General features: G+C 38.5%; 2 protein-coding genes and 1 long non-coding RNA gene across 3 annotated transcripts in view; 1 reads left to right on the top strand and 2 right to left on the bottom strand.

Annotated features, from left to right (window-relative positions):
* Nucleotides 1-23,328, top strand: part of rims3 (regulating synaptic membrane exocytosis 3) — a 56,104-nt gene extending 32,776 nt beyond the window's left edge. Inside the window, exons 3-7 of the mRNA XM_043218143.1 lie at nt 15,154-15,295; nt 15,961-16,073; nt 17,088-17,189; nt 17,273-17,412; nt 17,902-23,328. Coding sequence (XP_043074078.1) covers nt 15,154-15,295; nt 15,961-16,073; nt 17,088-17,189; nt 17,273-17,412; nt 17,902-18,114 — 710 coding nt within the window. The 3' untranslated portion in view covers nt 18,115-23,328. The remainder of the gene's footprint in view (nt 1-15,153; nt 15,296-15,960; nt 16,074-17,087; nt 17,190-17,272; nt 17,413-17,901) is intronic.
* A 137-nt stretch (nt 23,329-23,465) lies between these two features.
* Nucleotides 23,466-24,528, bottom strand: LOC122323266 (forkhead box protein H1-like). The gene is made up of 3 exons (XM_043216990.1): nt 24,382-24,528; nt 24,178-24,273; nt 23,466-24,088 (listed from the first exon to the last, which is right to left on the bottom strand). The coding sequence occupies exons 1-3, from the start codon at nt 24,508-24,510 to the stop codon at nt 23,606-23,608; spliced, it is 708 nt and encodes a 235-aa protein (XP_043072925.1). The 5' UTR covers nt 24,511-24,528; the 3' UTR covers nt 23,466-23,605.
* A 1,103-nt stretch (nt 24,529-25,631) lies between these two features.
* Nucleotides 25,632-26,484, bottom strand: LOC122324017. The gene is made up of 2 exons (XR_006247088.1): nt 26,095-26,484; nt 25,632-25,990 (listed from the first exon to the last, which is right to left on the bottom strand). It is a non-coding gene; the product is annotated as an uncharacterized LOC122324017 (long non-coding RNA).
* Between the last annotated feature and the right edge of the window lie 1,024 nt (nt 26,485-27,508).

Below are 27,508 nucleotides of genomic sequence, written 5' to 3'. Positions count from 1 at the left end.
CTTTCAGGTGTCCTTTTAAAAGTAGGTGCATCATGTCCTTGAAAATAGAAACAATGCATATAAAGTTCTTTGTATGTGGCCACAAGCTCCACACCTTCTAAAGCTAAGCCTTCACTGCATCTTTATCTTTGATGATGAAAGGCTCAGTGGGGATAAATCGATACGCCTGCTACCCATGGAACATATAAACACACACATACGTACAAACACACACACACTCACTCATGCCATAACAGCTGCATCCCGCTCAGACCAACCGCTTCTAATTAATGGTCTCTTGGAAACGACAGATGTTTTTTATCACTACACCTTTCCTTGAATTTAGTCAGGGTGGGTCTTGTAAAGAGATCTCCATCAACAGCTTCGTGGTTACTGTTGCTATGTGCAATGCAATGTTGCTGTTGCAGCTACAGCCAATAAAGGAGTCAGAGAGACACTGGGCTCTAAAAACAGGAATCTATATCAAGGCTACAGAGAAAAGCTTTGGCAAATGTCAAGCTTGGCCTATTTAATGATTTTTCTTACTTGTGCTCACTCGGCATTAACATATACAACACATCTGAAGCTATATATCTACATCTGTGCTTTATATTCCAACATTTTGTATTTTGAACATGTTTAACATAGTAATATATATTATGGAGCCTTGATATAGATTCCTGTTTTTAGAGCCCAGTGTCTCTCTGACTCCTTTATATATATTTATAATTAAGTTTTATATTGTCCGTTTTTATTTTAATTTAAGGTTTAGTAATTGCTTTAGTTTAATATTTAATATTTCTATTTAGCTTTCATTTTTAATGCCATTTTAGTTTTATTTTTTTTTAAGAGCCTATAATTCTCTCTGAATAAACCTGCAATTATTTTAAAGAAATACTTATTTTTTTAGTATTTATATCAGAGTTTATATGCAATTTTGAGTTTATATTTCACAATTCTTTACCTCATGGTGGAATTTGGCTTCTGCACATTTTTAAATGTTTAACTTAAATGTTTTTTTTTTTTTTTTTTTTCAGGTAGTTGCCAAAGCAATATTTCAAATTTTAAGGCTGAAGGTTTTATATAATATTTATTTTTTATTTCACTTGCTTTTTTTTATTAATGGTAACACTTTAATTTATGGCTACACCTATTAGTTGCTTATTAGCATGCATATTACTAGAATATTAGTAATTTATTAGTAATTAAGCACATATTAATGCCTTATTCTACATAATTGTTGTATATCCCTAATAATACCCAATTCCTGTACCTTACTGACTATTAATAAGCAGTAAATTAGGTATTTATTGAGGGAAAAGTCATAGTTAAGAGTTAACAAATGTTACATATTCTAAAGTGTTAGCCAATTGAAACTAATGGTTTTAGTAACAACACTAAAATATATTAATATAATGATTTTATTTTTGCTGGAAATGTAATAGACAAAATTGATAAATAGCCATTTGGTAATAAATATAATAAATACATTATTTTATTTGAAATAGTAGAATATATTAAAAAATATATATTCTATATTCCAACTGCACAAACCACATTAAAAGAGCTGGTCACACTTTATTATTATAAGGTCCAGTACTCGCTATTAACAATCATGAAATGAAATACGACTTTAGCCTCAATAAACTCCTAATTTGCTGCTTATTAATAGTTAGTAAAGTAGTTAAGTTTATGTATTGGGCAGGATTAGGGATATAGAATATGGCCATTCAGAATGTGATTCATAAGTAATGAACAGCCAATATTCTAATAAATAGACATGCTAATAAGCAACGTCTTACTAGTGAGAATTGGACCCATAACTAAAGTGTTATCAAAAAGCTTCTGTTGTAAAAAAAAACAGGAAAATGCGTTACACATAAGACAAACAAATTCAATATTGAAATCAAGTATTTTTATCAGAATATATATATATATATATATATATATATATATATATATATATATATATATATATACTGTATATAATATATATATATATATATATATATATATATATATATATATATATATATATATATATACACACACACACACTTGATTTGGGTGCATACGTCTGTATTTCCAGCTCATTCATTCGTTCTCAGTATCTTTTTGGGCTCTGGATCTGTCTTCCCTTTTCTTTATTTTAAGTGGAAAGAATCAGACCTCCCATGTCTTATGTAACCAGCCAACAGCGCAGATGCCTGAAATAACTCAGCATACCATGACGTATAGATCTCTCAGAGGCAGGCGCAGCGCCACCAAACCAACACAAATACTATCATACATGCAACCACATTTTCTCAATGATATCACATATATGCTCTCATGTGAACATATATTAATTGCGATGCTTTTTTGCCAGTATACATGCATTTATTTCTTATTTACTGTAAGAGTAGGGAATGCGGGATTTGACCGGTGATATGATCTCATATCTCTCGCAGGTTTGTGATCCTGTGCCACTAGAGTCAGCATTGAGTCGATGGCTTGAATATACACACTCCCTGTATCTCATCGCCCAGCCTCTTGGCTGTCCTCCAGGGCTTTATTACTCGGCGGAGCATCAGGGATAGATTGCTTTAATTAACACTCTCTAAATGCCATGGAAAAGAAAGCCCTATCTCATACTGCATGGTATGGCACCTCTCTCCGATCCCTATTACATAATACTGATGTTTTACCCACACAACTGCATGATTGTAATAACATGGAGTCAGTACCCTGCTGTGCAGACGCTTCGATGGAGAGGTGTAGATGATACCGTAATCATTTGGGCCAAAGGCGGCGTTCACAGGTCTTACTCTAGTACAGTAATGAATGTTAGATTAATTTATATTCATTTAATGCACTTTAACATAGGTTAGTCCCGCTTTAAAGACACTATTGTTAATTATTAATATGTGTTAGTTCATTATTCATTGGTCTTTATGGGAAAGGCAGATGCATTGTGAAAGCCTCAGAATAAGGCATTGGCAAACACTTTATATTAGGGAACACTATTAACTATTAGCTGGCATATTGGCTGGTTATCAGTACTGATAAAGCACATATTAATGCAAAACACGTTCTGTATCTCCGTACTTAAACATAACTACAACTACCTTACTTACTATCGATGGCAGCCCACGAAGGTTTTGGAAATGAGCTGTATTGAAATTTAACCCAAATGTTTACCTATCCGTAAACGTTACACAATGGCATTTATGTAAAATTAACGTAATTAAGCCCTCTGAGAAAAGCAACGGACATGTTTTATTGATGCTGTTGTTAAATGCATTGTCATATTTGGGTGGGTGGAGAACGATACTGTTCAATTTTTTTTTTCAAGAACCATTACATCCCAAATAGATAGATTAATTCATACTGGTAGCCAGAGGGCGCCCTCGAGCAAAAGCATCACAGAAGTAATAAAACGGATGATGCTAATCGACATAGCCTTTATTAGAACATACATTTGTGCCTCATTCTGTAATTAGAAACCCACACCAGATCACAAAAGAAAGTTATTTCAAACACTCGGCTAATGTTGTGAAGTAAAAACAAGTTATGATGTTCACATTTGTTGGATGGTGTGGTTTCTTATTGCAAGTCATTTCAAAGTAAAATGCTTTTTCAAATGCACGGGATGAGCAGCAAAGCGATTCTTCATTCGTCGTTTAGGGTTGCCAAGTTTTCACAACAAAACCTGTCCAATTGTTATAATGGTAAAAAACAAATTGAGTGAACAAGAGTGAAAAACTCGTTAACAAACATTATTCAGTCAGATGTCTTACTAGCGAGCCACTAGGCAGGTGAAGTTAGAGAATAAAGAGCGGTTAATGGGAGAGAGTTGTAGAAATGGAAGCAAACAAGCCGAGCGAGAGGCCGACACAATGGGATCTTGGTGCATTGCAGACAGCATTACCATGGAAACGGGGTGGGGGAGAGAGAGAAAGAGTGTGTGTGTGTGAGAAAAAGAGAGAGAGAGAGAGAGGATGAGAGCATCAGAGGCTAGAGGATTAGAAAAGAAGGGATGGGGTCACTGCAGCTCCCCGGCTTCTATGTACTCAGCCGTGGGTGTGTATGGACTAAAGGTGTTGGCTTGAAGGGGAAGACGGTGGCTGAAGCTAGTGCATACTGGGCCACTGGGGGTTAATAAGATCAAGCTGGAGACGGGAAGAGCTTCCTGGTGGAGATCTGTGTGAACGCACCTTCACACCAGCGAGAAAATAGAGCTGCCAAATGCCGTTCAGTTCATACAACCTGCAAAAAGCAGAAACACCTTTTAAACCAGCCTAAACTTCTCTTATCTTACCCCCCTCGACTGTGATGGGCTTGGTTTGGGCACTTCTAACCCGTGACTCGAGTTAGGCCATTTTAAATCTGCCAGGTTAAAGACCAGGTAATCTTCTCAGGTTGGTTGAAGCAGGGACAGACTAAACAGTCTTGAGTGGGCAGTTGAAAATCAGCTCTAATGTACACTGCTGAAAGTATGTGTGTTGCATCCAGTGAATGTAATTGGCTAGTACTCTGTGTCCTTTGTATATACACTGTTTGTGTCGGAAGACAAACAGAACAAGTAAGAGTGTAAATCAATGAGTAAACCGGCGCCTGCTTGTATATATTAACAGTGTGTCCTAATGAAAGATGGAAGATGACTCTTTGCTCCTACAAATCAATGGCATGTTGTTTTTTTACTTGTTATAGCTAACAGGAACGGGTTTCTTAAAGGCCATGTAAGATGTTTGTTTTTGGGAATAGAACATTAGTGTTACATCATTTGCTCACCAGTGGATCCTCAGCGGTAAATGGGTGCCGTCAGAACAGTCCCAACTTTACAATAATCCACACGTATTACACACCACTCCAGTCCTTCAGTTGACATCTCGCAAAGTGAAAAGCTGCAGGTTTATGAGAAACAAATCCATCAAGACGTTTTTTGACTGTTTTTAACTCTGCATCAGTTCAGCTCTCCAACCAAGTCAGACGTTTCTCGCAAAACTTGATTAACTGATAACACTTTACCCCCAGAAGAATGTTTTTGTACAATATGCATCGATTGGCTGAAGTGCTGAGATGTAGCCTGTCCGTGTGAAGATGATGACCACCTGGTCCCGAGCCTCTGGACCCACCGACCATCTGCACAGCCTGACCTTCACGTCCCACAGCACAATCAGGATACCACAACCTTTGCCTTCATCTACCTGGACACTCTCTTTCCTTTCCTTCTTTTTTGGCACTATACTTTTAAGACCTTTGTTACCTTTAAGACTTTTGCATCTCACACCAAATTTAAAATACTTCATGAAGTTAATAGTTGATAGGAATAGTTCATGCGTGTTGCAATGTAGTCACCTTCAGAACATTAAAGATGTAAATGAGTTTGTTTCTCCTTCAGCACAAGTTTGGGAAAAAAAAATTAGCATTACATCACTTGCTCTCTAATCAATCTTATGGGTCAGAATGAGAGTCCAAACAGCTGTTAAAATAGTAATCTACTCCACTTTAGTCCATCAGTTAATGTGAAAAGCTGCTTGTCTGTAAGAAACAAATCCATCATTAAGATGTTTTACATTTTAAACCATTACCTCTGACCAAAATAAGAGGCTATAATGCTTAATAACACTTCTACCATTGATAGTCCATCTACTATCAAAAAATACCCACGTATTTGTTTTCACTTGTAAATGATACTTGATCAGTGTCTATTTCACTCCCGATTCAATAGCTAGAAGAAATAGTTAACTATGTGTTACTGATTGATTCGATTGGTACAGACATGCAGCTTCTCATTTCACATTAACTGATGGACTGGAGCGGTGTGGATTACTGTTTTTATCAGCTGCTTGGACTCTCATTCTGACTGCACCCATTCACTTCAAGAGGATCTATTGGTGAGCAAATGATGTAATGCTAAAGATCCACCAGATCTGATGAAGAAACAAACTCATCTACATCTAAATGGATGGCCTGAGAGCGAGTGCACTTTCAACAAATGTTCATTTTTGGTAAACCGTTCTTTGATACGACGGTGTGCGTGAACACAGGCTCTTAACACACTAGAAAGCTCCATCCATTGTCTGAGCTTGTTGTCTGTTGCTGCTCCACAGTTCCCCTTCCCTCGGCAAAGATATTCCTGACTACAGACTTAAAAATAGAAACCCCACCCCAGCACTCGTCCCCTGCACCCCGTCTCTCTTCCTCTCTGTTTACTCTCTGGCTCCCCGTCCTTCGCTGTCATCCACTTCATATCAGTCACTGTCTCTCATCAGCGATGCTCATCGTCATGGAGATGTGAGGAACAGTATATAATGTGTTACGGGTGTCTCCTGCTGAGATGAGAGGTCTAATGAGTCTCTCAGGCAGGCGTCAAGACAGCCGACGAGGCACAAAGCCAGTTGAGAAACATATGCATTCGGTCCCTGATGAAAAATGCAACATATCTCGCTATTGTGTCATTAAATGGACAAATGGCCGAGGCTGTGCTCAGAATAGAATACTAGTGTAATGCTTATTGCGTATTGCTTTATTGTTTTATAGTATACTTGCTACAGACTTGCTACATTGTCAAATGGTTGGGTTAAGGGTCAGTACCTAGCTATTACCTAGGTATTATAATTACTGTATATAGTATACTGTATACTGTATACACCACAATCATATTGAATTATTGCTTTCCAGAAGAGACTACAAAGAGACTACTTACTGCGCATTGTTAAAAAAAAGTATTTAAAAAAAAAAAAGCATGTTTTTGCAATAAATGTTTTTGTTGAATGCTTCATTTAGGAAGTCTCAGAAATATATTTGTCACCAAATATCACCAAATATGCATTACTGAAAATCAACCCAAACTCTTTTTTTAAAGTAAAAATGTTACTCTTTCTGGAGTTAAAATTATAATCATACAGAGAGTACTTGTAACTTGTAAAATTGAGTTTAATATGAACTCCTTACCACTGATAAATTGTTACATTTAACACTTAGAGTTAACATTTCATTCACACAATATAATTTATGTGCAAATAACGACACTGAATGCCATATTGTTCACTTACTGCTTTTATTTAAACAAATTCATACAACTTTCGAAAATCCATGCACGGACACACTTTTGAAATTAATTGCTGTCATAAAATACTGTATAATCTAACAGCAAAACATTTACATTTAATACAAAGTGTCAGCTAAATCCGCTTAGTAAAGTTGTTTAAAACACTGTTACATTAAAACACACTGCATTATAAAAAAAAAACAAGCTGGCGGGAATTTAAATGAAACAAAATGAAATACAGGCTGGACAGAGCATCATCATACTTCAAACTGAAAACAAAATGGGACTTGAACATCTCATAAGAAGCTGTAAATGACTGACAAAGGCAGATCTTTTCTGTCCAAGATAATGTTTTTTTAAGTCCTTGATATGGCTGGGGGTTTTCAGGTCAGGAGATGATCATCAAGGCTTTGGCATGACTAAAAGACAACATAAATGCCCCTTTATAAACTATTTGTTTAAAATTAGTCATTAAGTACAATATTTGAAATAAGACAGTGTTGCCTTAACAAACCTTTGACCAGATGATTGGTTGCCTTTCCATCTTTTTGATGTTCTTGGGCCGCTTTCTTCCAGCTGGTTGTGGAGAATTAGGGAAGCCACGTCGCTATCCTGTTCAGGAGACAGAAAACAACAGTAGTTATTTCAAACCAGTCTATTTATGGCATGAATACGTTTTATTGCGTATCATAATATCTTACAAGTACCAAACGATTCCTGAGGTAATTATTCTAGTTGTGTGATGGAGAGAAAACTCAATTCTAAAGTTTCATACTGTGCATTTCCAAAGTCACAGGGTTAATAGAATTTTACATGAATCATGTTTTTATATGTATGTAAATAGTTAGAAAACATTCAAAAAGCGTGAATTTACAGATGAGTTTAGCAATAGAGTAAATTTTAAGAATTAACTATGTCTTATTGTTCAGCAGACCTGAAGATAAATGCTTTTGGTAAATAATCAAAACAACTTTAACTAGAAGATAAATTGATTCAAATAAAAACATTACTATTTTGACATTAACTGTACCTGGATTGACAGTAGTGTCAGATCTCTTTAAGGTTCCTGGCCTTCTGGATGACTTTTTCTTTAATACTTCTGTTCCATTTTTACAGGAAACTCGAAGCAAGCTCTGATCCAAACATCAATGTGAAGTCTTGCAAAATCTAATTAAAAAGAAAAGACAGCTGCAGAGACATAATGTAACATTATATTTTAATAACATTTAGTATTTACCAGTCCTTTGACTTTAGGAAGCCTTTGTAGTACATCAGCTGCGGGTTGTGGAGAATCACTGGTCATCTAAAGCTCTGGTTGTTCTTGATAATGTAGGACCTCTGTGATGTTGAGGAGGTTGGATTTACGTTGCATGGTCTTTGTACGCCACTAAATAAGTCTTTGTTGCTCTGAAAGTCATAGAAATGTTCCTTGGAGGAAGCAGTATCTTATGTTAGACTAAAAAATACATCTGCAGTGACTCAAGAGCATACAAATAAAACGTTTATAGTTTGGTAGGCAAACTTACATATCCTTTTTGAGAGTCTTTCAAAGATGAACGGGGGTACAATTCCAAGGCCTTTTAAACACACACATACATACTGCATATATATATATATATTATATACAAGCTGAAAATATAAGCTGAAACTATGCATTCTCGTGGGTCACAACATATTTATTGCTGTTACAATTCAAACATTACAGGCCTACATTACATTACACTTTCACTGATTGAAATTGTTATTGGCCTGGGTAACGTTAGACTCCACAGTTTAGTAACCGCATCTGTAAAACATCTGGATGTCTTACAGACATAAGGCTGCATTGCTGGTAGTAAAATATTACGTTGTCGGCATTAGTTGGAAGCATAAGCATACGTTTCTTGTACCTCTTCAGTTTGAGAGCAAACAGCGACATGAAAGACCGTTAGCTAATGTTTATCACGGCAGTTTCCAAAATGAATGAACTCCGACACCTTTTATTCCTTTTTACACAAGTTTACAGTTTCTGTTAATAAAGTGTAATTTTCGCACAATTACTTAAGGATTATTATGTTATGACTTCAGAGCACTATTGATATGCTGGAAGATTTGAAGACGGATGCTTTTGAACCTTAGCGTCACTCGTAACTATGTGTTTTCATAGACGGTAGCTTTGTTTGGTAGATCGCGGAGTACTGAGATGTACTTGAGAGGAGCTCCGCCGCTGCGTCAACAACTGTGTTTTTGTATCAGTTTTGCGTTTGTTAACACTATCAGGTAGGTGTGGGTTGGATTGGGTGTAGGACATATCTCCAACATGATAGCTGCAAAACATACCTATATCAACTTAATAAAAATGTGCCAGGGTTCAATATTGAACCTGTGTTTTAGAGCCACACAGTGGACATTTCTTTTTGAAACTGTGGCGAACGTGCAGTAAGGCACATAAAAACTTTATAATTTCTGCTAACAGTAAGTAACTTAGCAACTACATGTCAACTAGCAGTCATTAGAGTATTGGTAGACTTTCTGCTTAACATCTTCTAACACTTTATTTTGAAGGGTCCACAACATGCAACATACTGACTATCAGAAACTTGGCAAGTGCATGTCAACTTATTCTATTAACCCTAAACCTACCCTAACGGTCTACTCTGAGAGTTAGTACACAAGTAGTTGCAAATTAATAAGAATTAATAGACATGTTGCTGACATGTGGTTCCAAAGTTGCTTATAGTTAGCAGAATGTCTAAAGTGGACTATCAAAATGAAGTGTAACGAAAATGAAGATGTTGCTATTTTTATCAGGCCGGGTTGTATGCGACACATGCAGCGTAATAGTAAGCAGTTCTTAACATACCAAAGTACCTCAGGTGAGCATACCATCACAGCACTCTCTCAGCAGTCCACCCTCATGATAGAGCTCTGTTTCATGATACGTGTTTAGTCTGCGAATAAACTGTTTATTTTGTGGAAGCCCCCTAATTAGATTCTCCTTCACATCAACGGCCGCTTCACATCTCAGACCACCCACGCTCAGATCTTCCTGAAATATCAGCCATTGATTAGTTGTGTCCTGTCGGGCGATAAGGCAGTATTTTTAGCTCGAGTTAATCTAAAACGTCTGTACCCCATGATATCTGTCTGGGGAGAGCAGGCTGTTGCCACAGATACCAGACAGAAGGATGTGTCTCCGGCACGCAGGGCGCTTCTCTTTTTTAGAGGCAGTCGGCGGCGCGCATGACAACGTTGATGCGCCACTCAGCGTAGCCGCAGGTGGAAACGGGTTTCGTGCGAAGGTGAACATGGCGGGCTTGTGCGCGTCTGCTCACGTGCCCTGGCATTTCGCTCTGAGAAACAGGCGGAGCGCGGCCGTTCTCGGGATGGTGTCACGTGGACTTGGATGAATCTTTTTAGCACCTCTTGCCCTTAGCCCCGGTTCTAACCAAGCCCATCCCTCGCCGTCTCCTGAGCTGAGCCGCACTCTTTAATAATTCATCAAAGTGTCCCAAAGGACAGACTCTCCCGCTGTTCTGGTATTTACCGTGGATCAGTAGCGAGAGGCTTCTGGGTGAAACAGGCAGAGTAGGCGTTTGGCTACAAGGGAATAGCTGTCGAATGACAAGGACTGAGGGTGAAAGAAATAGATAGGAGATAGAGCCATATATAGGATATAAATGTGTTTTATAAGCATCTTGGAGGAAGCTTTCACCCCTCAGCATATGTTTCTTTCTATACAAGGGCCAGGAATAAGAGTAATGGTTGTTTAGTCAGAGCTGCGCATGAACGGATTGCGAAATAAAGTTTGAGGAGAAATAAAGACAGACTGCGGTATATAAAGTTGCAACTTTACATTGAGATTTTAAGTCTCAATGTAAAGTGCAAGATTAAAATTTTTATTTAGTCGCTTAGGATGCAAGGTCACATTTAAAGTGAGATTTAAAGTATTCTCCAAATTACGAAATTTTAAAGTCGCAAGTACCCTAATTTACTCACAGGCAGGCAATGTGTGGTACGTACTTATGACTGCCGTTTCTGAATTTTCTTCATTTGCTTTGTTGGAATAAAACAAACACATCCTAACCAATTAAGACATGCTGATAAAAACAAATTACACTCTTCATCTTTAAACAAAGACTGCACACACACACACACACACACACACGGACTGTTCCTGCTCTCTGTAGGATCATCTCTTCCCTCCCTCAAAGTACGTGTTGCATGTTATTATATTTCCAGAAAACATTTGCTTGCCACAGCATCTGCGGCGTTTTAGCCTCATCTGTCTTTCCACAATCGCATGTAGTTCAGATTTAATTGAACACCTCAGTGAATGGTGGCTGTGAATGATCTTGTTGCTCCGCGGCCCGCACTGTGCGTGTTCTCTCTGTATTTTTAGAAAGCTGTTCTCGTTCTCTCTGTGTCTCGCGCCCGCTCTTGCAGTTATTTTATTTTAAAGACTGTGAGCTCCGTGACAGTAAGCAAGTGTCTGCTGGGAATGCAATCGTTGCAGTTCTGCGGTCTGCCTGCGCGTGCTTCTCTGCAGAAACAACAGTGCTGTGATGATTCATATCACCGTGTCGGTTTAGAGCGTGCCATCATTTGCAGTCTGGCTGTTGTTTATGTTATCGAACCCCTTGTAGAAATTAATTTCATATGGAGCTCCATTCTGAGCTACTACGGATTTCTTATTTCCAAAATACTCCGTTTCTTATTACATTACTGTCTTTTGGATCATATGCATCTCTTTTGACATGAAATAGTTCCATCTGACTAAAATACACTACTCTACAAAGTTTGGGATTTTGTATTTTTGTCTTTCAGATATCATTCAGATATAATGATTTGCTGCTCAAGGAGCATTTCTCATTATTATCTGTGCTGAAAACTGTTGTGCTGCTTCATGATTTTCGTAGAAACTGTGCTACTTTTTTTAATGGTTTTTGAATATGAAAAGAAGGTTCAAAACACAGCTTTTATTCGAAGTGTTCGCTCTCTCGGTTCTTCTTACACTTCGTTTGTTTACAATACAGTAATAGACCAAAACTCAAACTTCTTTTCTCTTTTTTTGTGCTCATCTGATATGTGACTCTTATCGGATGAGCTCTTTTAAAAGGAAAACGCTCATGTTTTGTATGGTGACAGAATTTGAATGAACTGTCCCTTTAAACACTAAGAAGGCTCATTGTCTTATTGGCTCTCATCTGATCCTGGATGTAATTATCACTCTGTTGCTCGACACCTCACATTACCTCTGAGATGTCATCTTTGGCACAGATCGGAGCACCATGTTTTTCTCTTTATCTCTTTCTTAACGTCAGTTGATCTGCAGCCTGTTTCTCTCTCTCTCTCTCTCTCATCCGCTCTCTCACTTTATATGGTGAGGTCAGCAGCTTGGCCATCATCGCAACAGATTGCTGGATGCGCTTGCGTGGTGCATCTTCCAGGTTTGTGAGCCGCTTGCCATCATTCTACAAACTCACGGACATCTGAAAGAGTCAGTGGCACGGTTGACAGAAAAACACCCCGGAGTCTCTCACGGCCAGACCTTTGACTTACGGCGGGGGAAAAACAGGGCTGACGGCGCACCTCAAGAAAATGTGCTTTTCACTGCTCCCATAGTGTACGGCTACACACCACCAAACTGTTTCTGGGGGCCTTTTTTATGTAGCACTTTATACAATACAGACTGTTTCAAAGTAGCTTCACGGTACTAAAAAGGAAAATAACCGAATCGATGAAGCAGATGTTGAGTTCTGCTGTAAAGCAGCTCTACAGAGGCAACAGTGTAGTTATGCAGCATAAGCAAAATAGTATTGAGAAAAACACTACTTTGATGTTTTGACTAATATTTAATTTAATAAACTTTAATAAAGTTTTTACTATGTCCCGTTTATTTTGATTAATTCGAGAAACATAATATTGTTCAGTAAATATTATATTCATTATAATATTATATTCAAAATATATATTTGTTATTTTAGTTAAATATTCTAAATACATTGATCACAAGAATCAATTATTTAATATTTAATTGTGCATATTTGTTATGTATACATAAATACACACATAGCATCAATTTTTTATATTTATATATTTTACATGTATATTTTTATATTGTAGATAAATATATTTACTACATAAAAAATGACCAAAAAATTGAAAGTTGAGACTTTGCATGCTTTATTTAAAAAATAAACATAAGTAAGCTGCTCTGGTGTATTTTTCACTGTATGAGAACATGGTGTAACAGTAACTAAGGGGGCGGGACTTTGTAAAGGATCAGTTGTGTCAAGAATCAAGCGAATTTTCACATTTCACTTGAAAGAATGTTTATAAAAAAATACTGTGGTGAGTTTGAGGGAGAATAAAATCGATGTGCACCTGATGAACCCCATATTCTGCTCAGCGACCCTGCTGCTAGCCCTAAGTGCCTCGAACAAAACTTTGAATGTCTTTGAAAGACGTGAAGCCAAGAACCTGGTAAATAGCACTCGTAATATCAACCCGGTGCTCTGTAAATGCAGTATGGTTTCCCGGCGGGCAGATCGGAGCTCGCTATTTCCACAAGTGCTCTCAGTTTTTGTGTGCAGCATGCATTAGACGGCCAGTGCTTTTGCCTTTTCTTGTCACTTTTGGAGCTCAGAAGCTCGGGGACCGCCCCAGTGTGCGCTTGGTAATGGATGTGGCACTTTACAACTCCCCGGTGACTTCCAACTGGAGCCCCTGGGAACATGAAGCATCACCGTTTGTGGTTTGAGAGTTAAATTTAGCAGTGTTTATTATCACCTGCTGTGTTTTTGATTAGTCTTGTTACACGTTTGACCACCATTTTCATGCGGTTTATCTCTTCTGATTTCCATATTTGGTGCTTGAGGACAAAAGCAAAGGCGTTTGAGTGATCCTCATGCTCTTCTGCTATGTCTGGATCGATTGTTTGGCAGGGAAGTATGTCAGCTAAATTCAGCAGCTGTAAACAGCTGGAAGTCACACAGAGGATGGGTACAGATGAGTTTACATTAGCAGCCGAGTAAATGACCGCTGGTATGAGATATGACAAGCTCAGCTTTCTTTTTCATAAACACTTGAGCTGTTCATGCGGTGTGGTTTTACATGGCATTCATCTGTAGGAGTTTACATTTCAATTTGAATATATTGAGTGATTGAAATTATTTAATTAATTGCATTAAAAATGTTTACTATTAACTAATTTCTTATGGCTTGTGACGCCATTGTTTAACATCATCAGATTAAAAATGGTTTCTTTTTAATTTTAGTTCGTTTAGTTCATTTCGCTGCGTTTGTTTTATTTTTTTCTCTAGTTAAGCTAAATGAAAATGAGAAATATTTATATCTAAAATTGAATACGTTCTTAATTATTAATAATAATAAAGAAGATAGTAATATAGTCATTAATTTCAGTTAAAATGTATTTTATTATTTAATGTTTCTATTTCAAATGTTATTTTAAAATAAAAAATTAAAAATACTTTTAAAAAATAACATCTGATTTCAAATTTACTACCTAAAATTCCAACCTATTTATCCATTATTGCATTTTCTCTCTTTATTTTATATACATACATAAGTGTTAATTAATAATAGTTTTTTCTTCTGATATTTTATGTGCATTGCTAATAAAAAGTTAAATGACGCAAAGGTTCATTTGCATATTTTGCAAACCGCAAACCCCTTAAAAGTGAATACAAATGAAACAGTTGATTGTTTAGTTTGACCTCCTGAAGTTGACAGACAGCTTTTCCGACATTTGTTTGAAAAAGAAAAAATACACTCACACTTAGATATACATTTCTAGTACGGGACTGGTCCCCCTTTTGCCTTCAGGACTGCTTTAATTTTCCATGGCACTTCTCTATATTGATATGACAGCATTATGCAGCTGGCTGCAAATCCCTCGATCCACATCTCAAAGGTGCTCAGTTGGACCTAGATCTGGTAAATGTTGAACTTCACCAGAACGTCTTGACCATGTCTGCACTGGGGTGTTGCCGTGCGATTGGTTGATTAGATATTTGTAGTTGAACCGATTAACCTGGCCAGTGAGTGTATATATTTTTAAGGAGTTTCGGCCCAGGAGTTTGGTACCCTGATCATGAAAAGTGAGCGGGATTGCGTGTGTGTGTGCTCTTGTGTAGATGGTGGAACAAAGAAGCTGCGCAGCACCATCCGGCGGAGCACAGAGACGGGCATCGCAGTGGAGATGAGGAACCGTGTCACACGGCAGGGCAGTAAGGACTCAACAGATGGCAGCACCAACAGCAACAGCTCTGATGGGACGTGAGTGTGACCCACCACCTCGCACATTTAATCACTGCGACCTCACAAAACATGTCCACATTTCTACACCAAAAGAAAAAAAGATGCCGTATCTTGCGTACAGTAAGCTTAAACCCATTTTAGGTTTGGTTTTAGATCGTGAATTAAAGGCAGGACAGCAGTATTTTACAATTCTAAAAATATGACGTGATGACGTATTTGTTTCACATTACTGCAGGACATGCCATGAAAATAATGTCACAATTCAAATATGGTGCAGTATGATCAGGAAACTAATTGATGTTTGTTTAAATAATAAGTAAAGGAATAAAAGGAAGATTTGTATAAATATGTATATGTATAAATTATCTATGTGTGTGTGTGTGTGTGTGTGTGTGTATTAGTGCTGTCAAATGATTAGTTGCATCCAAAATGAGACTATTTGCTTGCATTATATATGTAATTTATGTAAATCACTGGACAGCACACATTTTTTATCTTTTTATCAGCACTGAATTTCTATCTGATTACTTTGATTAATCAGTTTATGTCAGGTCCGTGTGTAATGTGAGCTACTGTCACAGTAAATGGCACTGTATATTGTGCTGCTCAGAAACTTCGTAATGCTTCGTATCGATGAGTTTGACCGCTCACACGTTTGACACTTCTCTCCGGGTGTGTTTCAGCTTCATCTTCCCCACCACTCGCCTAGGCCCTGAGAGCCAGTTCAGCGACTTCCTGGACGGTCTGGGTCCCGCTCAGATAGTGGGGCGGCAGACATTAGCCACACCGCCGATGGGTAAGACCCCGGCATACTGCCCAGAACACACTCAGACACAACTACCAGCTTCATGTCACTTTGCATTTTTATTCTGGGTTCGTATGGAAATCGCTACTTATAATTACGTGTAAGAAGGTAATGTTATATAATTATATTTAAGTACGTCCATTCATGCATTTTAAATAATAAACTGCTACTTTTGTATTACGATTAGTAATATATTCAAATACATGACATGCAAGTTTCAATAGAAATTACATTAAAGGATATTTTAGTTTGTCATAAATGCATTCAACAGTACACTTAAACCATATTTTAAAAGACAATAGAAGTATGGTATTATAGTAATATATATATATATATATATATATATATATATATATATATATATATAACATTTTATCTAACTGCAATTAAGATTAAGTAATTAAAAATGCAAAAACATTTCAGAAACTTACATTTATATTACAATCCTGTAAATGAAAAAGGCTTATTTGTCATTTTATTTTTAACTGCATATTAAAATGTCTTGTACCATTAACTGAATAAAGTGCCAAATATGCCAAAAATAATAAGAATTATTTGTCAAATAGATGATCAAGTTGAGCACCTTGCTATGCAGGGTATAATGTAGTGCACTGAATAATCCATGAAAATAGAGTACAATGCTATATTAATATAAAGCATTCGTCCAAATTGATTTTACCTGTATTTTTGCGCTAAAGCTTATTTTGTGCATATACTGTTATGCACAAAATAAGCTGTATAAATAATATAGCACAGTGCTAGTGATAGTGCTATATCGGTATCTACATAATCACCAGCTCTGATAAATGCCAAGCTTTTTAGGAGCTAATGGTCCTGACTGACTTGTTCGACATAATAATAAGTTTCTAATTCCTTCTTTTATGATCAAACGTCAAGGCAGGCGCTCTGTGGAGCGGAGGTTGTATCGTGTTCTTTGTCTCCACCTGCTGTTGTTTGATCCCATTGCAAGAAGGCTTTCATAAGCGAATGGTTTCTTCTGCGCAGGCGATGTTTACATCGGTGTGGTGGATAGAGGGGGTCAGTTAGAGGTCGAGATCACGCAGGCCCGAAGTCTGACCCCTAAACCAGGCTCAAAGAACATTCCAGGTAACCCACGCTTAAACACGATTGAGTCGGGTCGGTTTATTCACGGAACATGTTTCGTCATCGCGCGCTTTCTCCTTCATCAGCAACGTACGTAAAGGTTTACGTCTTGGAGAACGGAATGTGTCTGGCTAAGAAGAAAACCAAAGTGGTGAAGAAAACCCTGGATCCAACCTTCCAGCAGTCCCTGATGTTTGACGAGAGCCCGCAGGGGAAAGTGCTGCAGGTATTTCGTCAGTGAAATATTATAGAATTTAAAACAACTCTTGTATTTTTGAATATATTTTAACGTGTAATTTATTCGTTTTTTGTAACATTTCAGGTAACATTTTTTTGCCATCAATGCTGAAAGCAATTGTTATGCTTAAGATTTCTGTGGAAACTGGATTCAAGATTTTTTTAAGATTCTTTAATGATAAGAAACTCAAAAACGACAGCATTTATTTGAAAGACGTGTTTTGTACCATTATGATATGTATTAACTACACCTTTTGCCGAAAGGGGTCCTTGCTGAAAATAGAATTTCCTTAATAATATTTATAATAAATCTTACTGACCCCAAACTTTGTTTCGCAGCAGAATTTTTATTTTGTAAATTATATAACAAAATGTGCACTGGACAAAAACGACATGGTGACATTTTTAAATATCAAAACAAATCGTAACCAACCTCTCCACGTGCTTGTCCCTCATTTGTGACCTTTGACCTCTCCAGGTGATCGTGTGGGGCGATTACGGCCGCATGGACAGCAAGTGTTTCATGGGAATGGCTCAGATCCTGCTGGATGACTTGGATCTGTCTTCGATGGTGGGCGGCTGGTACAAGCTCTTCCCCACCTCCTCTCTGGCGGACCCCTGCATCGGGCCCCTGACGCGCCGGCTCTCCCAGTCCTCCCTCGAGAGCGCCACCAGCCCCTCGTGCACCTAGAAACCCCCACGTCCCCTCCTAAATATGCCCGTCTCCTCTATCTCTACGTGTGTATCTTTGTTCAATATACCCCGTCACTGACCCCAAGCGCATGAACACACACACCCTGATAGATACGGCCAACTCGCCCGGGGCTGGAACGCTCCTCTTTACCGATACAGATATTAAGAGTTGGATACAAATCAGGCGTGACACATAGAACACACACACACACACACACACCCTCGCAGATGGATATGGGTGTAACCAGCAACACGGGGCCGTAGGGTGGTGAAAAAGCAGCCACAGCTAGTTACATACAGATCCACTGTCAACCAATAGGGCATTTAATAAACCCGCCGAGAAATATTCCTGACAATGTAGCATTCGTGTCGACGTCACACAGGAAGAAGAATGGGTTCTCCAAGACTAGTAGTTTCCCCCCCCCCCGAGGGTCAGTCATTTCTCTATGCCAAAACCCGAACAAAGTTTTATTTTTTAAAAACCAAAGCAATTCTTATTATCTGTAGTGTTATATTATAGAGTATGGATATGTAGCAGAGTCAGATGCAAAAAAACTGAGACGTGTTAGAAGAACTCGCAAGGTGCGGTCACGCTGACGGGATTTTGTCGGCAGGGGAATCCATTTCCGGTTGCCGATGGTGTAGCGATGTATTGAGTCACTTTCATAGCACGCAACTTTTGGCGCATGACCAGCTTGAAGACGAGCGGAGCCTGCGTCGCGAAATGGATTCCTATAAAAGCGACTAGAATCCGTCTGTAAAATTTCGGTAAGCGTGATCGTGCCTCTAGACTACATACACTATTAAACGTTTAAAGGGCAGGGCTTTACTCCACATGTCAGGTTATTTATTAGAAATGCACACGATTCCTGTCGCATAAAGTAGCGTATACTTTTTCTTTCGCGTTTTCAGAGAGCTGAATAAATAAATATATAGATCGATATTTGTGTTTATGTATCTATCGACTGCATTCTGCACGTTAACTCGCGAAATATGTAAAGTGCTATTTTAAGCTTGCCTTTAAAATTACGTGGACTTATAGACTGTAGGTTATTTATTTTGCTAATGTTTCGATCTCACTTTTTGTCTGAACAACACAACTTGCACCGAGCCGCAGACGCGGTCGAGGGAATCGAACCAACTGTCCTGTTAAACCAGCAACCCTCATACACAGCTGCATTGTGGGATAGACCAAACGGTGTCCGCTGGAAAACAAGAAAACTTTTTTTGTAACAAGTAGCGAAGCTTTCTGAGAAGTTGGAGCCGCCGTTAGACTTTGCCGCCTCAAGTAGTTTTGGGTTTCTTTCTACCAGCATTTGGAACTGTTAAAGGCCTTTCCCGTTACCTGTTACTCTCAGGAGGTCACGCTGAACAAAAAAAACCACACACACGCAACAATATGAGGACTGGTGATGGGGTCGCTCTCTCAACAGGATCTTGAAGCCCAAATCAAATGGTATACTCCTGGACACTCTTTTTTTTTTGGTTTGTGAACCATGTGACTATTCCTGTCCAATCAGCAGTCTTCTTTAGCTTCGCCTCTGAAGCTGAGTGGCTCTAGACGGTTTCTTCAGTCGATCTTCTGTGTTATGGAGACTTGCGGAAGGAAAGCAGCACTCTAGGAAAAAAAAAACGAAGTATTCATCCCGCTCCTCCTAGATTGGTTTTCGTAGCTCCTCTGAATATATCAGAAACAGAGAAGGCACTTTACATATCATAGTATCTCCGCACCGGTTTATTCATGTCAAATCAGTCACGTCTTCTGCAGAGGAGAAGGCATTTGTGACACTATCATTTAGTACCAGAACACCGTTTCATTGATATGTTCCCGTATGGATCATTTGCCGTTTGTATAATTCAATCTGTTTAAACTCTCTTTGATGGAAGCGCACAAACTCTATCGTTTGGTTTTCTGGACAGTCCGCTTTTAAAGGCAGATTATGAGACCATCGGCAAAACGTTTCATCTGATTTATCATTTTGAATTGCATGGGCGTTCGGAGGATTTTAGCATTGCGTTTTTGTACACGCTGTCGCAGATGCACTGGTCAAGATGTACAGCACAAAATGTCCCCATTCATCTGGATGTTCATAAGAAAGTGTGCCTCGCATCCCATACTCTCGAAATCCCTCGTTTTAATTCTCCTCGGCCGTTCCATCGATGCACTTTACATGCACACATTTCAATGCATTTGGTAAGATGTAGACACCATAAAACCCTCAACTTTCATAATGAATGGCCATGCTCAAATGTACAGATTTATCTCTAAATCCTGAGGAACATTTAGTCATTGCTCGTGTCTTTATTTATCTTTTCCCTGTTCGTTTAGATGTTTCAGTTCACAAAGAAGTTGTATTTTTTACATGAATCAGGCGCCACATTGCGCACACTAACTATATATGAATTTGAATGGTTTCTGTAAGGCCAAAAGTATAAGTTGGACCAAACAAATGGGGCTTTACACTTTCTTACTTTCATCCGAAACTGCAAAATCTGTATTTTTCTCCATGCCAGATTTAGCATATTTACAAAATGCTACATTTCAGCCCTTCTGCTATCATCTACGCGTATCTCGCTTCTTTTGTATTTGCACAAGTTCGATTGTTTTCGCGCCATTTCACTAACGTTAAATTAGCAACAAAAAACAACTTCTTGATTCTAACTTAAGATGAAATCGTATCTCTTTACTGAAAACCAATTGTATTTGCAGCTGAATGTTTGTCCTTGGTAAACACATATGAAATGACTATTAGATATTGATATTTTTTCTATGTGATTTTACGTACTTGGAAATTTGGGATAATATACGTGTCCCTTTACTGTACAATGAAGTAGTTACAAAATCTTACCGGTCTTGCATTTTCGCAAAATGAAAAGAGTCTGAATGCATGAATATTTGTACCGTACTGCTCTATTTTTTCAGGTGTAGTGGATGGATGTAGTTTGTTGCGGTCCATAGCTAAACCAAATGCAACATTCACAAAAAAAACAAAACAAAACAAAAAAAACTATTAGGTTTGCCGCTTCCAGGTTTGGATGCGTTTTGATATTTTACCACGGAATGAGAACGATCAGATCTGTTTTGTTCTGACAGTTATCGGATACAGCTAACAAACGCTTCTGTGATGTGTTGATAATCTGTAAATACAAATCTTTTGAGTATGATGTTGTAACTTTTGACCAGGATACCAGAAAAAGTGGCCGGCATCTGGTTTGTTTAAATGCTCGGTGTTGAACTACATCACGCTCTTCTGTGCGAGACCACTTCATGCTTTTCAGTTCATACTTGGCGAGGTCTGAAGGGTCTTCTTGGCGGTTTGGTGGCATGTGAGGTTGATGTGTGAGTGTAAGTGACACCAGGCTGACTGGGGAATGATCTTAATTCACTGAATGCAGATAGCAACGTGATGTTACGATGAATAAACCTGAGAGGGAGCGTTTCTGTGTGGGCCAGAAATCCTAGTGGAAACCGCTGGAGGTGTTCAACAGTAGATTGTACAACTGAGAATAAAATTTTGCTTCGTCGGGTACTGTATAATGTATATAAATGTTGACAGATTGCTTTGATTTCAAATAGGAATGTAATCCCATCTTTCTGGGCCAGTTAAAGGAATAATTCACCTCAAATGAAAATGTAGTCATCCCCAGGCCATCCAAGATGAGGATGAGTTTGTTTCTTGGAGAAACCCTGCTCAGCAACAGATCCTCTGAGGAAAACATCACTTCCAGTCCGTATTTCTCTCCCGATTCAGACAAAACAACGAGGACGGTTTGACGTTAATGAAGGACATGTTTCCTACAAACATGCGTCTTTCATCGCCACCAAGACGTTAATCGATGGATTACTGCAACGTCATTCTGACGGCACCCATTCGCTAGAGTGTCCAAGGCTCCGAAACTGAAAACAAACTCATCGACGTCTTGACTGGCCTGAGGCTGAATTTTTTTTATTTTTTCGGGGTGAGCTAATATTTTAAACCCTTGTGAAGTTTTGTTACGTTTGTGAATGGATATAAAGACTTAACGAGGATACATTGAGCTTTTATCTTATTTTTGTAAAATGACTTTATCTTGCAGGGGTGGTTTGTTGGATGAAAGGCAGTGGCTCGTTTATTATAAGGCTTGGACACGTTACCGAAAGCCTTTTCGCTTTGATAATGATACTGAAGTATCACTAACTTGAATGTACGTATTAAATATTTAATGCTATTGTATCATAAAGCAGATTTGCTTCACAGCGTCCGAGGGGCAGAATAACATCTTTAGCCAGTATATGTGTTGATGTTTAAAGGCTTACATGAGCACAACATCCATCTGTTTGCTATCACAATTGATTTGAGCATTAGGTTTTGCTGTAAAGCTGTGGTAGACATCAGGTATTACTTGTGCCTACAGGTCAGATCTAACATTCAATGCATGCCGGTTTTTAGTCATTCGCATTATTGAGATTTGTAAAACGATCCGGAGAAAGCATTGTTTGTCTTCATTTTCTCAAAGAGCCACGCATTGTCTTTTTTTGTTATCACACATGAGCAAGACTTGGAAAAAACATACAAATTATACGATCACGATTATATGGTTAACCTTGTCATTTTGAGACCGTCTTCGGCAATTGATTTATTTCGCGGTCATTCGTAGTCTGTCTTCTCACCCATGTAGCGAAGCTGTTAGCGGATCCCGTCTTGTCACCATTGATCAGCCGTTCGTATTATTCACGTCACCGTGAGCAGCACAAGACACGGTCGAGACATGTTCACCTCGGCAGAAGACAGGTCTTCGACTTTCGCGAGAGATGTAGCTACTTTGAAAACGATGTAACCCGCTTCAGTTTCGGTCTTGCACTTTTGGCGGAGCACGATCAAAGATTTAACGGAGCAAAAGCAGCCCCCAAATCCTTTAGAAAACGATTCGAGCTGACAGTGCGCCGCTGTTTCGGAAAAACAGAATGGAGACGAGAGCTGTACGGGGGAAGCTGTAATTTTATACTTGTGCTTTGTAAATGTTTTCTATGTGCGGTATTTGATAATGTAAAACTGGTATTTTTGTGGTTTGTACGCTGCAGAAATGATTATTTAAGGTGCACGCAGTTTTGTAAGAAAAGGTTGGGAAACTTTGATAAAAAAAAAAAACCAAAAATCATTTTGACTGAAGCCTGTATCTGCATGCATATTGACTGCTGGAAGCTGGAGGTCAATAAATTTTATTTGAATCATCTCGTCTTTGTGTCTGAATGGAATGTTTTTTATAGAACCCTTGACAACAGTGGAACCTTTTTATTCCACAAAAGGAAGACGCTTTATAGCGGGAAAAGGTTTCTTTAAATTAAGATTGAGACTGCACTTAAAAATAATGTCTTCCGATCGCCCACACCACCTAACGCTTGAGTTTAAAAACAAACTTTTTTTATTGGGAAAATGAGGAGTTGGTAGATATTTTCAACAATGCGTAGCAAATTAGTAACATTAGCAAAAGTGTATGTTAAGTGCATTTTACATCCGGGCCACAGCTGGATTGAATGGGCTGATGCTCTCAGGAGCTGTACGGTAAGACGCTTCAGAGACTGAGTGCATCTTCTTGAAGGATCCACTGGAGCGACCGCAGGCCTCATTCGTTTGGCCCAGACTGTAGATAGGAAAATAAACGTGTGAATATGATCTGGTGAAGTCTGCACGGGGCCAGTCAAAATTCGTGAGGCCCCCAAACGCGTTTTCCGGTCTCCCGGTTCCAGGTGTGATCCTCGAGGGGGCGCCGTTTTCCCGCCGCAGAAGGGACTCTATCGAAAACGGCCCGCTGAACTTCTTCTCCGCCGCGGGGGGTTCGCGGGTGATGACCCCGGTTTCCGTTTCATTCTTCGCGGGGGAGACGTGGCGCAGGCCGCCGAAGTGTCGTCGCAGTATCTTCGGGGTGATTTCACTTTCGTCCACTCTCCAGAAGTTGCGCTTTGCATTCGGGGACCCCGGATTTATAGGCACCTGCAAACACGAGGGGCGAAAAAACCAGCATGAGCCGCCTGATTAAAATAACAGTGCGCGGAAGAAGGGGGCTTCACGACGACACGTACCTTCACGAAGCACTTGTTTGACGATAAACACACTCTGATATTATTCTCAAGACCTTTTCTGTCTCCATCCACAAATATCGTCACCGCGTTCATTAACTGGTGAAGGGAAACAAACGACGGTTAAGCTAAAGCGATATAGGCTAAATGTGTCTGATTTAGCTTTATTTAATAAGTTGTTGTCAGCTGTGATAAATTGGAGCTTACCTCGTAAAACGTTAATTTCTTCTCAGGCGCTCTCCAGATGATATAAGCGATCAGGCCCAGGTAGGTGATCTTGTGTTTGGAGTATCTCTTGTATTTTCTCCTGACCAGCATGTCTGTCTCGGACAACATCTGATTCTGACTAGTCCTGTAGTTTGTGGCCTATATATATATATATATATACACGAAGCACAGCGGCTACAGAAGATGTAGATGCCCGGTAGTCGTTAATGTCTCTTTTACATAATTGCTGGAGGTGTTAACATGTGGGAGGACATGCCTGGACTACCGCAGCCGACCATAGGAGGATGTTTTTCATCCTGTAACATGCACAATTATAAAAAAAAAAAAAAAAAAATATATATATATATATATATATATATATATATATATATATATATATATATATATATATATATATATATATATATATATATATATATATATATATATATATATATATATATATATATATATATATATAGTAATAGCTATTAGACAAGAAAACAAATAAATAGCACAACATTTTATTATCATCCAGTTTGTTTTGTCCAGTAAATATGAAGGTAGACATTCGTAGCACATGGCCAGGAGGAAGAGGAATACATTTTTTTCACAACATTTGTTTGCTATGATAAAGATGACAGACAGGCTAATATTATTTTTGAGATATTTTCTATCCACAGACATCACCACTGTTACCTGATGTGGGGAAAAATAAGTTACAGTCGATTTACGTGTTTCTGACTTGCTTCATTAAATAAAGCAACTGTTTATCCATACATTATCTATATTTTATTAAATATTTAATTAAACAATTATAATCAGATGAAGGTTCATCATTCATATGAAGTAATTAACAATTTCCATATTCTTTGGGTGTTTTCACACGGCATTTTTCCCTGTTCCAAAACGTGTATGTCATCCTCATATATAACCTTTGTACAAGCTGTGGCTCAACCACAGAGCAATAAAATGCACTTTTCACTGTGTTTAACACAGAAATGAACCGTATGACTCAATCTGGAACAAAACTGTGAGTTCAACAAGAGCTCGCAGATTTTCTCACATCTGATTGGTTCTTACATTCTGTGGTTCTATTTAATAACCTGTTTTACTTAAGAATATTAGGGATAAATCTGAACCGTTGTGGGACCTATACAAGGACATTTAGTCCACACGCACGTCCTACTTTAAATGACATTCATCAAGCTGACCGTGCTGGATATTTCCCAAAAGATGCCCACGAGATGTTCAGAAAACACACTGCATCACTTTATTCGGCAAAAAAGATGGCAAACATTTGACAGTGCGTGACTAAGATGTTATTAGTCTTAAAATGTGAAGTGTTTTAAGTGCAGTTTACATGCAGGTCCGGGTCACAGCTGGATTGAATGGCCTGATGCTCTCAGGAGCTGTAGGACGGTTCAGAGACTGAGTGCATCTTCTCGGAGGATCCACTGCAGCGACCGCAGGCTTCATTCGTTTGGACAAAACTGTAAGTAGGCAAAGAGGAGCGTGAACAAGCCCCATCTCTTCCCCGTGTCCGGGCGTGTAGTGTCTGCTCCTCAGGGGGGCGCTGTTTCCCCGCGGCTCCGGTCGGCCGCTCTGCCTGCAAATATTAAAATATCCATTTTAAAACGAAGCACGCAGGAAAGTGCGTCGTTTAAAGAGAGGTATGACAAAGGACGACGCTTAATAAATGTTTGCACTTACGTAGAAAATGCTGGAAACAATTCACATAAACACTGTAACGTTTACAAGTTTGACACGACTTTAAAGATCGCAAGAATAAACTCATACATGTATCAGAATACAAATAGGCCTGAATGTAAATGTTGTTAAGCAACTGTTAAGTACACCAAAAAATTAATTGTATAAATACATTGAATTAAATAATTATTGGAACTGCGTGTAATAATTGTAATATGAATAAGCAAGAGGTCCGCGCGTTTCTCTAAACTCGAGGTTTAAACGAGGAAAATTAGCTGGCAATAGCATAGAAATACAAGAGCTCTCTCTGGGCGAATAATTTGATTCAGTCTGGATCAAACTATAAATGCCGAGCAGTCCTGTGGTTTCAGTCATGAGACCCGAAAGCACATGCTAGCGTGCTAATTAATTAGCTAGCTACTTAAACGCTAACGAGATTGTCAACGGTTTCAATTATTACGACACTTAGCTCCTTGTGCTTAGCTTAAGGCTAATTGGTTTTCAACAGTGATCCGGCCTTTTTACTTTAAAGCTAATTCGCTAATCACATAACTTATGTTATTTTTTATTGTTTTTTTTATTGTTTCCTATCTGCAGTTGTTGACATTACTAATGTGGAGAATCCACCTTCCTCTGGCACACCCCGTTTATTCTCGTTCACAAAACGAGCAGAATCGCGGTGCCATTCAGAGGGTTTGATACATCTTAATTGCTCGGGCCTTTAAGTGAAGCATCTGGCGAACACGCGCTGGCATTACTTTCGATAAACCTATCGATATTTAGAAACGTCAAAGCGTGCTTGGCGTGACAGAGATTTGAAGTCCCGCGTCAGGAGCGTACCCCGGCCCTGTTTGGTGCTGGCGTCATGTGGCGGGTCGTGACGCAGAATGAGATTGTGGGAGGAGCAAATAACCGAGAACGTGCTAGGCGGTTCGGTTCCTTTTACAGAATCGATTCATTCGAGCACTTCATTTATGATTCGTTCATTTTCAAGTCGTATACAACAACGATCAAGCACTGAGAACATGTTGATACATGTTAAGGAACAGGGGAATTCCCACAATTTATATATATATATATATATATATATATATATATATATATATATATATATATATATATATATATATATATATATATATATATATTTTTTTTTTTTTTGTTTTTGTTTAGTTTAGTTTATTCCTCCCGGTCATATTTATTTATGCGATTTAATTTAGGCTTAATGGCTTTGTGTAACATTCAGTGTTTTCTGTCAGGCTAATTGGAGCATGGTTCTAATTAACAATCGGATGTAACAATAAAACGAAGCTATATTTATGGTTAATGGCTGCCAAATAAAGGTTAATGCAGGTGGCAGCCAAATAATATTGTCAACATTGCTCGTTTTAACCAAAACAAATTAAAATATGAATAA

Source organism: Puntigrus tetrazona, chromosome 19 (assembly GCF_018831695.1).
Source record: "Puntigrus tetrazona isolate hp1 chromosome 19, ASM1883169v1, whole genome shotgun sequence".
NCBI lineage: Eukaryota > Metazoa > Chordata > Actinopteri > Cypriniformes > Cyprinidae > Puntigrus > Puntigrus tetrazona.
The sequence above is the reverse complement of the archived record's forward strand: the minus strand, read 5'-3'. Positions and strand labels throughout refer to the sequence as shown.

Coding starts and splice junctions, on each gene's coding strand:
- LOC122323266 (XM_043216990.1), bottom strand. CDS start 24,510: ATGTTGTCCGAGACAGACATGCTGGTCAGGAGAAAATACAAGAGATAC. Junction 24,274..24,381: donor AGAAATTAACGTTTTACGAG/GTAAGCTCCAAT, acceptor TCCCTTCACCAG/TTAATGAACGCGGTGACGAT. Junction 24,089..24,177: donor CAAACAAGTGCTTCGTGAAG/GTACGTGTCGTC, acceptor TCGTGTTTGCAG/GTGCCTATAAATCCGGGGTC.